Source organism: Squalius cephalus (assembly GCF_949319135.1).
Source record: "Squalius cephalus genome assembly, chromosome: 9".
Classification (NCBI taxonomy): Eukaryota; Metazoa; Chordata; class Actinopteri; order Cypriniformes; family Leuciscidae; genus Squalius; species Squalius cephalus.
The window spans coordinates 5968486-5980558 of NC_137130.1; the positions used below are offsets into that span (position 1 = coordinate 5968486).

Genomic DNA, 12073 nt, shown 5'->3' on the forward strand with positions numbered 1-12073 from the left:
TCTGGCACAGGTTTTTCCTCCATTTATGGGCATTTCTCAGAGCCACACACGCCAATAATAAAGCAGGATGTCTAGAGGCCCATCCATCAGAGATTTATTCCTGATGAGAGACACTTTTCTCTGCATAGATTTTTTTTTTTTTTTCTGCATTTAACCCCAGAAAGCTTTTTGGAAGAGAAAGCCAAAACGAGCTGAGTGCTTTATCATAATGCTGTGCTCATAGAGGAGCACTCTGTCTGAAATCAATCAGAGCTGATCTATAGAGGACTCTCGCCCGAACACGAACCACAACTGTAGCATTGAGCTTTGGCCAAAGCATATTATAGATCAATGTAGGTGTTCGCATGAAAAAAAAAAAAAAAACACTTCCCTTGAGGATCAAATGCAGCTGAGATCATAAGTGAGAATACTTTGATTTTGCATTTCTTTTGATTATATTATCAGCATAATTTGAGTGAAATTTAAGGAGGAAATTAAAATGTAAAAATGTTGCATTGCCGTCATCATTTGTTTTTGCATTCTCAGATAAATGCTTTGTTTTTAAAAGCTTCATTTTGCTGATTGTGAATGACTGAGATGCGTTTTTTTCCGGAGCGGACCCCCCATGTGTGCGACTGAGTCTCTGCTGCAGTTTGGGAAAACCGCAGCATGCTTTGCCAACCCCCATCTTCCTCAATTTGGTCGTGTTTGTTTTGTTTCACTCTTTCCGAACTGAAAAGCTGTACATTTTATGTCCATCTGCCCTAAGTTAAGTAGGTTAATTATAGTTATTTTGGGCAACAGAAAGAGGGATACAGTTTCCTCAGTGGCCAGTGAGGACATTTTTATGTCCTTGTCTGGGTTTTGGAGAGGCTCTGTTGTTTTACATACTTTCACTGTACTGACATCTCTGGCTCTGATGCACCATGGGAAGGCGAGGCGACCAGCATCCAAAACCTCTCAAACAATCTGTTCCAAGCCCATGAATAGAACTTTCTGTGCAGAATGTGCGTGTGTTGACGCAAGATTGCATTTGAATGATTTGCCATGCTCTTAAAGGAATGTTCTGGGTTCAATACAAGTTCAATACGACTTGTGCCATGTCGATTACCACAGAAAATAATTTCTGAACAAAGAAGCATAAATCGTGGTTGAGTGAAGCAAACTCCACTCACAGGAATTACACTGGCATTGCAAAACCAGAAAGAAAACAGTCCACCGAGAAAAGTGGTAAAAAACAATTTGGTTTATGCTTTAGACAACATGACAAAAATACCAGTCAATCCTCCAAAGCGTTGATACGTTTCTATGAAAGTCACTACAAACACAATACACTGCAATACAATAATTGTATTTATTTATTCGATTTTTACTGTTATTTATAATTTATTTATTAATAACTTATTTAGTTTGATAACTGACTTATTTATTAGATTTTAACTATTATTTATACATATAATTTAAGTCAAAACTTATTTAGCTTGATAACTGACTTATTTATTTATTTGCTTACTTTATTTCTTACTTAGAGAAGTCAAAATATATATATTTTTTGTAATTAAGATTACTCCCTTTACACTGATTTCTTCTGCTGTTTTCAGTCTCTGTGTGTTTGACCTGTTATGTGTGTTTTCTCATGTCCTCCACAGCTCAAGTGCTATCACAAACGCTTCCGCAGCCCGTCCCGTGATGTCATATTCAGAGTGCAGTTTCACACCTGTGCTGTTCATGACCCAGGCATCGTCTTTGGCAAAGATGAGCTTGATGAAACATTTAAAGGTATGCTGGATTTGCTTTGGTTTGGTCTTGAATAGTCCGACTATTGACTATGCTGTGCCATCTGAGACTGAGACTAGATTTGGTTGGTTTCATGTTTTATTTATTTTATTTATTTTTATTTATTATTTTATTTTATTTTATTTTATTTTATTTTATTTTATTTTATTTTATTTTATTTTATTTTATTTTATTTTATTTTATTTTTGTAGGAGCCTAAATGCAGTTAACTGATAAATAATTTTAATTTATGCGTTAAATAGTAATTTACATGATTCATTTTTGTGGAGGAAATTGAAGGTAATATTTACAGTATTTACAAGTTGATGCAGTTAATATTTACAGTAATGCAAGGAGTTAATTTTGTAATTATCTAAAATGTGTATGGATAATTTAGAGTGCATTTATATTACTTTGGTGATATTTTGGGAATAGAGGACTGATATCGCATTTTTACCTTTAACTGCATGTACCTTTAATTGTTTGGAATAATCTCGCGAGAATGGAGAAGTTTTCTGAGTGAACAGTCAGGCAATCAGAGAGTGGAACCACACAGTTTTTTGACCTTTTTTCTATCTCCTTTTCTTTTGTCGTTAGTTAATCTTTTCATTTTTTGTAATATTCCTGTGCTGATGTTTTTGTTGCTAACTGAGTAAACGGATACATTTTATTTTATTTTATTTTATTTTATTTTATTTTATTTTATTTTATTTTATTTTATTTTATTTTATTTTATTTTATTTTATTTTATTTTATTTTATTTTATTTTATTTTATTTTTTTATTTTATTTTTATTAAATCGGCTGCATTGATGACACTGCTTTGGTCATTCTATTTATTTTTATTTTTTTTCAGATGACAGATTTCCTGAATATGGAAAAGTGGAATTTGTATTTTCTTTCGGTCCAGAAAAAATCCAAGGTAAGAATTCTTTTCTTCAGCTAATTTTCAGCTAATAAAGAATCACAGAAATACTGTAAATAGGGCATATACTGAGCCCAGAAGCTTCTGACCGTAGATGTTCTGTCATAGGAATGGACCACCTTGAGAACGGGCCTAGTGTTTCTGTGGACTACAATACTCAAGAATCTCTGATTCGCTGGGATTCTTACGAGAACTTCAACCAGCGCTGTGAAGATTCCATGGAAGGTGAGTGAAACTATAGTCTCATTTTCAACGAATGAATGGAAATGATTCGATTTTCCCCACAGTGAAGCCAGAATGGTAGTAAAACAGTTCTATTTTTGCTTCAGACAAATTCAAATATACCAGTTTCACATTTCACATCTCTAATATTTTCCATCCATCCATCCATCCATCATTTATAATTAATAACTTAAGAATTATTTACATATTTATTTAGTTAATTATTTTTTATTTTATTATTTATTGCAACAATTTTAGTGTTAATTGCTGTCAATTGACATTAACTTCACAAAGAAGCCGCTCCTCTATGTATTTTTATGAGTATATATTGCAAGTGCCCACCCCCTTTTTCAGTGGAATGAGTTCTAGAAGTATATTTTACATTTCCATAGGAATTCAAATAAAGTCTTTGTTAAAGCCTTGTACAACCAGCTACAAACTTTATCACTCGCAGCGCTTCATGGGAGTGGACGGAGCTAAACGGCTCTTTTGGCATGTGTTTGCTTGCTTTGAGTCTCTGATTGGTGGAATTTTCTGTTCTGCATTATGGGTAATGTAGTTTTTTCCACTGTTAAACAATTATTTAAAAAATAGGCTGAAATAATGCTGGCTTCAACATGAAGCAAATACCATCGATTAACAACCTAGTAGCTCATAGTAGGTCTGTTTTTAAAGGTTTGCAGGTTATCGTTAAAAATCAATTTCCCTATGGAGAAAGTGAATGGCGTTTTTACTTCCGGATCCCGATTGTTGCACTCTATAGTATTGCTAGCTTAGCAATATTCTTACACCAAACTCTATTGAAATTAGTTGTGAGTCGAGTCTCCTGTGCGCTGTGCACAGATGTTGCAAGATCAGAGTACAAGGTTTCATGACACTTAGGATGCTTCCTTAGTCTGGTCACTCAGAGTTCACAGAGAGTCTGTGTCCGGGTCATCTGTCAGTCCATCAGTTCATCAGCATTCTGGCTGTATTAAAGTTTTGTGACAGAGCTGTTTGTGTACACGACTATGATAATCCGTGCATGCGACAGGGACTGATTTAATCAGACGAGTTTGTAGTGTTGCTCTTTAACAAATCACGAGGTCGAGTAGAGTTCACACACGCACCGCAGTGTCACTGGAATTGTCCTCACACCCTTGTGGCCTAAGATACGAGCCTCCTTATTTTGACTTGTGGTGTGCTTCTGCTCCTCAAACATGTGATTTGTTGTCCGATTTTGAGACATCCTCATTTGGTGGGTCAGCTCTCTGGAGAGGGAAAGTCAGAGCGAGGAATTCAAGGAGGATATGTATGGAATTCTGTCGAGGTTTGGAAGTATATGTTTTAGTTTAACATCCTGTTACACTTTTTTTCTCATCATAGACTGCTTTATTTTTTACTTACTATTCGTTATAAAATGTTGTAGTGACACATAATAAAGTCTTCTCCAACCATGCTTGGGTGAAATGGCAACTAGTCACACAAAGCTAGACTTAAAGTGTTAGTTCACCCAAAAAATGAACATTCTGTCATTAATTACTCACCCTCATGTCGTTCCAAGCCTGTAAGGCTTTCGTTCATCTTCAGAACACAAATGAAGATCTTTTAGATCAAATCTGAGAGCTTTCTGACCCTCCATTGACACCTATGCAACTACCACTTTGACACTTCAAAAAGTTCATAAAGAGATCATAAAACTGGCCTATTTAAAGAGACTCTAAAAACCATATAAAGCGATCGAGTCTCTTCAGAAAATATTGGGTCCCCGAATGCTGTCAATATACCGTTGTTGAACCTGGAACAGTTATGGTGGTTCAAAAATGTAATGCTTTGAGCTATTTATATATTTATTTACATATTTATTTATTTTGCCATAAATTACACTGCATTGCAATGATTGCATGAATGGTTAGAAAGTAGGAGAATAAGTTCACCAGCACCAGTTAATCAGACTAAAAATGGTGATTTTTCAACTAGATCTTGCCGTGTATGTGTGTGTGCGTGCATGCGTGTGTTATTCATCAAAAAGTACTGAGGGTGGTCTGGAGGCTGGTACAATCCCAGTATTGAATAGAGAACACACAGAGCCCAGTTTGCCTGTGGGAATTTGACCACAGTCACACCGCACTACCCTGCGTCCCAAGCCTCCATTTCCCTCATCGACTTCCAGTGGCCTTTTGTGAAATATTCCAGGCGTTGGCTGAGAATTGTGCAATTCATGCAGCGAGGAGACAGTTAGACCATTCCTGTCCGATCACAATGTCCAAAACAGCTACGTCTATAAATTATTTTATCTTCGAAAACAAGAGTGTGTTTAGATTATTGCCATCCAAAAAATACTTTTAAAACTGTCGAGACTGTATCGTTGTGTTATTTTTAATATCCCTAGGGTCATATTTTAGGAGCTCCAGTCAGTTTAGCACACATTTAAATTCTACTCTGTTCTACGCTGAAGCCATTTGAGATGACAGGCTATAAAGGCTATAAAGTCTGCCAGCCTCTTGACCAGTCCTTTCTTTAAATAGGGCAGGCAGAAATAGGCTGCCACCTTTAAGAGGGGTGTAAACTAATCCAAATCTCTGGTCAGGAGGCAAGACCCCAAAGCCCCTCTAACTGCCCCCTGGCATCACCTGGCAGTGGTGCATTTATGAGATGCCACATGCTACGGATACTATAAATACCATTCAGAAGTTTGAGGTTGGTTAGATTTTTAATGTTTTTAAAAAGAAGACTCTTGGAAGAAGGCTGCATTTATTTCCTCCAAAAATACAGTAAAACAGTAATATTTTGAAAATGTTCTCACAATTCAAAATAACTGTTTTCTATTTGAACACATTTTAAAATGTAATTGTCAGCATCATTCCTCCAGTCTTCAGTTTTCTGATCATTCAGAAATCATTCTAATTATGCTGATTTGCTGCTCAAGAAACATTTCTTATTATTATCAATGTTGAAAACAGTTGTGCTGCTTCATATTTTATTTTTTTGGTTTAAACTGTGATACATTTTTTGGAAGCTTCTTTGAGAACCCCCCCAAAGAGAGAGATATAATATCCTGATATGAAGTTTTGATCATACCGCCCACTTCTGCATGCTTGACAGAGACTGTCTTCAGTCAGTAGGACTGCTGAATGGAAAGGGCACATTTGCAAATGAATTTAGATGCCTATCACACAGTCAAACATCTCCATGGAGCGATTGGGACCGACTCTAGAGACATGATAAGCAGCCAGACATTATGCCTTTGTGCTGGAGCTCATGCCAACACTGAAGGACTGGCTGACATTGTCAGAGTAGAGAATGACTGGTACTAATAGACCAAGAACAGAGAACTTGCGTCATGGTTACGCAGCACAGCGCTTCTGGGTTCTGGGTTGTACGTCAGAACGTAGGCTCACTATTGGCCAGCATCACACGCATCACACACATGACCAGCATTGGCCAATGACGTACAACCCAGAAGCGCTGCGCTGTTACACTACGTCAACAGAGTAGGAGAATGACATGGAAGAGAAGAGATGATTGAATAAAGTCGTTATTTTTTGGGGGGGTTTTGCGCACAAAAAGTATTCTTGTCGCTTGATAAACTTAAGGTTGATCCACTGTAGTCACTTGGACTATTTTAACAATGTCTTTACTAACTTTTCTGGGCTGGTAGATATCAATTACCTAGCAAAAGGAGTGAGACAGCTCTCAGATTTCATCAAAAATATCTTCATTTGTGTTCCGAAGATGAACGAAAGTCTTACGGGGTTGGAACAACATGAGGGTGAGTGATTACTGACAGAATTTTCATTTTTGGGTGAACTAACCCTTTAAGCTTCAAAGTTACACTTGTGTGACTTGTGTACTATATTCCAAGTCTTCTGAAGTCATACAACATTTCTGTGGGACAGACCAAAAAATAAGTTGTTATTCGCACAAATGATTTATGGGATTGCTGAAGTCAAACCCTGCATGCCATGTCTTGAGTCGTCCTGCCTCAATGAATGCATACAAGTGCAAATGAAACATTTCACCCTGTTTCTCACTCAAAGCTATTACTTGACTTCAGAAGATTTGTAATGTTGTGTATGGATTACTTTTATGATCCTTTTATAGTGCTTTTTGGAGGTGGATATTATTGTACTTTTGTGTTTTCCATTGGAAAATGACACAAGTAATGCTTTCAGACTATAATTGTTTTGGTGAACAACATTAATGCATCTTATATTGGCTACTAAGAATCACAGCCATACAGTGTTTGTTCCCTCCAGTACTAGAGAAGTAAGTAAGTCGCTATCTATTGGACCGAGCGCCATAATTAGAGTAGACCAGCCCACAAATGAGAGGGCAGCATTTTAAGATAATAATGCTTTATCTCTTCTTGGATGTTAATGGCTCAGTAATTGATGTCTTATCGGCTTCATGCCTTGACCACAGATAGCACTTCTCTGTTTAACAGGAGCTGCTGGCAAGCTTAGAGCAAAACAAGGCCAATCTTTGTTGGTCCACTGATATTTGTACACATCAGAAACCACACACTAGCTGGCCGCAATGCTGGGCTGGAATCCATCAGAATAGCTTTCTGTGTCTTACTTTCAAAGCCAGGTTTACAAATCAGGCTGTCAAGAACAATTAGAATAATTTGCATGATTTGATTTAATATGTTCTGTAAATATAAATAAATAAATAATAAATAAATAAAACATTCCCCCTTGCTCACATGGAATTATTATTGAGTTTTTGATAATGAAAATTTGTTCTTAAAGGAGAACTTGGTAACTTTTTTAACTTAATAAAACTGTCTAGAATTCATTTGGATGGTTAAACAACCTGTTCTGGTGATATTGGTGACTTTCCCCGCTCCCCCCAGCGTTCCCAGGCGGAAAACCAACCTTGCAACTTGGGGACTACCGTCCTGGCAAGATAGAAATTGGAAGTCTCGTGAGAAGCGAGAGCGCGAAACACAAATTGCTTTACAGCAATTCGACATAAACACACACGCATGTATGATGTATTACCAGATTACCCACCTCGGTAGACATAGCTCCACACGATACAGTTGGCTTGCTCCGATCATAACAAACGCACATGAGCAGCGGTAGAGAGGGGGAAGAGGACGCCGCAAGTGAGTTTTTTACGACCGTGGTGATTGAAATGGTTAAAACTTATTAGTGTTGTATAATATTAAATTATTATGCAAACAATTATTTTAACCGAAAATCTCGAGCCCATAATTTTCAAGATTTTTAGTTTAAAATGTATATGAATTTAATATACAGATTATAATATGCACACTGCCATTCAAGAGTTTGGTGTCGGTAAGATTTTGGAAGAAGTTTGAAAGAAGTTCACCAAGGCTGTGTTTATTTACTCAAATAATACAGTAAAAGCAGTAATATTGTGAAATATTATTGCAATTTAAAATAACCATTTACTATTTGAATATATGTTAAACCCCAATTTATTCCTGTGATGCAAAGCTTAATTTTCAGCATCATTACTCAAGTCTTCAGTGTCACATGATCCTTCAGAAATCATTGTAATATGCTGATTTACTGCTCTAAAAAAATAAAAATATTTATTATTACTTATTACTTATTATTACTTATTAATATATAAATACTTATTATTATCAATATTGAAACCTGTTGTGCTGCTTCTTAAGTTTTTGGAAACCGGGATTCTTTTATCAATAGACAGTTCAAAAGAACAGAATTTATTTGAAATTGAAATATTTTGTTTACTGTTACTTTTGATCAATTGAATGCATCCTTACTGAATAAAAGTGTTAATATATTATACTTACTGACCCCAAACTTTTGAATGATAGTGTATATTATAATGTGTATACAGAATGTACATGCACATGTTAACCCAACATCTTAATGTTGTTAAAAAAAGCCCATTAAGTCCATAAAGACATTAGAATTGGCATGTACTGTAACTGTCTGTGGTCTTGTGACTGTAAAAACAATCGCTCTGTCCATCAGTGTCATTGAGGGTGTCTCTGACTCTTGGGGTTCGGGAGTCAGGAGGCAGCGCTGAGCTCTTGTTTACCGTGGCCTTCCCGTATTTGGCTAAGGCCCTGCCCACAGCATTTTTGGGATGGTTGGGTAAGAAAAGTGTGACGACGGGGAGATGGGATTGGAGAGGCGTTGAAAGAAATGGTGTGTGAAAAAGAGCCAACTCCTCCAGCTTGGATACCAAAAAGCCTTTTTGTTATCAGTCACTGGAGGGAGAGTGACAGAGCGAAGCGTCTCTGTTCACTACACACACATCAGACTGGACTGTCAGAGTTACAGTCTTTTTTGGACCATAAAAGCCCAGGAGAGGTAGAAGAAGTGTTTGGAGAGGAATGTTGAAGCTTGACAGTAGATCTGATCTGCTCTGAGGTAAAGTTGTGTGAATGATTTGTCCTCTCACAACTTATTTTCTGACTTGTCAACCACAAATGGCATTACGCTTTGGTTTGTTATATGTTCATGGGTTATTCTGTGAATTGGGGAACTTGTTATATATGTTATATATATGTTTTATATATATATATTTAAACTGTAATCTGGTTTTGTTGTGTTTAGGTGAAATTTATCAAATATTTGTCAGATACAATGATTTTGTCCCCCAACCAGTGGGACTGTTTGAAAATCTGAAATATCATTAACTTTTTTACATGATTTCTTTATTTGTATTTTTTATATTTTTCCTTTTTTTATTGTTTTCATAAAAAATAAAATAAAACTGAATGATTTTTTTTAAACTAAAAATGAATAAATAATAACATTAAAATGTTATGGTGATATTTATAATTTTTTTAAAAAAATTTATTTTAAATTGAGTTAATTGACTGCTAGCTAATGTCAACATACACACACACACACACACACAAACACACACACGCACACACACACACACACACACACACACACACACACACACACACACACACACACACACACACATCCGCTTCACACTAAAACTCATTTTACAGTTGATCAAGTCTGTGGTCAGTGGTCAGATCTATATTTTAGTAAATGTGATATGTTTTAATATAGATGAAGTATAGTTTGAAGAAGTTTTATTTTTTTTAAGATCTGCCAATAAATAAAGAGTCGCCCTCATATGCCAAAAGTATGATCACTCTCTCATTATTTTTGTTGAAGCATGATATGAAGTTTTCCTAGGCTGCAGAACTTCCAACAATTTAAATGTGTTTTCAAGGCTGAGAGTGCTAATATACTTAGGTTGAATGAACGGGAACCCAACAGGTTTTGAGCATGCATTTAGGAAAAAAAAATGCATTTTTAAATTAATCTCACTGGCTGTGTTTAATTTCACCAACTCAGACTGTATTTTTTTCTTTTCCCAAAGTTTTGCAGGCACAGCTGATTTCCTTATTATGAGACTAAGTGCGGTTAGTACATATTTAAGCTAAGCTCTTAAACAGAGCGTCTGCTACGGTTTCATCACAGTTGTTGCAGGATTGGTGTTTGAATTGCATTTTGGAGTTCAGCTGTGCAAAGCTGAGCTTTATTATGGTCTGTTTGTGTGGCTGGCAGTCTAACTGTTACGTAATAAACGTGTCTACACATCAAGCTGGCTTCAATTAAAAACCTTCTTGCGATGGATGGCTGGGCCTCTCTATATTATGTGGCTAGAAACCAGTAGCTTTGCCAACAAAATGAGACGGTTAACCCTTTCAGCACGCTGTAGTTTAGTTCTCATCAGTGCGTTCACAGAGACACTGCACTGTCATCACAATGCTAGGCTTTTACTGTCACCATCTGTTAACACATGACACCAGAGGTGCACTTTTCGTGTTTCCCCTCTGAAGGATTTAACTACCTGAGGACTGTTTGCTCACGTGTGTGGTCATCCGGATGTTTTTGTCGTGTGGTTTTGATACAATGGGAAAAGCCACGGCTCACTCACAGATAAGCTGGAATTGAAAATGATATGGAAATGTCCGTTGAAGATGATTCCTGATCATCACATACTGACTCTGGACAGGATTCTGCTGTGGAATAATGCTTTTTCTTGGCCTTTTATACTCATATTGATGGGATTAGTAGATTGAGGACAGGAAATGATGCTGAGAAAAGAGGGATTGGGATCAGGAAATGCCAAACCTGAACTCCTGTCTCCTACAGGAATGTACTATTCAGTGAGGTCTGGAGTAAAAAAATACTTTAAAATTCTCAGTAGCGATTTACTGTAAATTGATGATTTTGAATCAGAATAAGTTACAAACATGATGTACTACTGTAATGCTTTACAATATAATTTTGTTATTAATAATAATATTATATCTAATTTAAAAGTATATTTTGCATTAACAAAAAAAAAAGCATACTTTAAGGGCCATAAAGGTTTTTTACAAGTACTGGTATTTTACAATTACACTGCCATTATTTTCATGATTATTAAGCTTTCCTACTCATTTTTTTTTCTTCTAAATTTTTTTATTTTTTATTTTATTTAATATTATAATATAATATAATATAATATGATATAATATAATATAATATAATATAATATAATATAATATAATATAATATAATATAATATAATATATATTATATTATATATTTAATTAATATATTGTGATCTGTAAAGCATGCATTAAGCAGTAAATACTGCCATGTAAATTACTTTACCATTTAAATCATATATCATTATTTGTTTCACCGTACAGTAATAAGACGGACTTTTTTTCTCAGTCAGGGTCAGGAACCTTTTAAACAAAGATCCAGTTTTTTTTATTTTTGGTTAATGCATTTTTCCAAAAGAGCCACAGCAATAAATAAATAAATAAAATAAAAATTGTGTTTATATATATGTATGTATATACATACATACATATAAAACAATTTTCTTTTTAATAAAATTTCAATGATAGTAAATTTATTTGATCCTTAGACAACTAAAAGCAAATATGGAAGCTTGTTTCAGCCACTGAATAATAAATAAATAATAATAATTAGATTTGCGAGATATGAAGTCAGAATTGTGAGAAATAAAGTGGCAATTGCGTGATATAAAGTCGCAATTGCGGGATATAAAGTCACAATTCTGAGAAATAAAGTCGCAATTGCGGGATATAAAGTCGCAATTCTGAGAAATAAAGTCAGAATTGCACGATATAAAGTCGCAATTGCCTGTAATAAAGTCAGAATTGTGAGATATAAACTATTCTGTGGTAAAAAAT

General features: G+C 35.4%; 2 protein-coding genes across 17 annotated transcripts in view; one reads left to right on the forward strand and one right to left on the reverse strand.

Annotated features, from left to right (window-relative positions):
* The window catches only part of mettl5 (methyltransferase 5, N6-adenosine), a 410912-nt gene extending 402996 nt beyond the window's left edge, over positions 1 to 7916 (reverse strand). The window contains exon 1 of the mRNA XM_079880500.1: positions 7899 to 7916. The gene's annotated coding sequence lies outside the window, so the exon portion shown is untranslated. The remainder of the gene's footprint in view (positions 1 to 7898) is intronic.
* Positions 1 to 12073, forward strand: part of tns1b (tensin 1b) — a 228962-nt gene that overhangs the window by 172880 nt on the left and 44009 nt on the right. For all 16 annotated transcript variants that reach the window (XM_079880479.1, XM_079880488.1, XM_079880489.1 and 13 more), the window contains 3 exons: positions 1629 to 1758; positions 2611 to 2676; positions 2788 to 2904. In XM_079880479.1, the coding sequence (XP_079736605.1) occupies positions 1629 to 1758; positions 2611 to 2676; positions 2788 to 2904 (313 nt within the window). The remainder of the gene's footprint in view (positions 1 to 1628; positions 1759 to 2610; positions 2677 to 2787; positions 2905 to 12073) is intronic.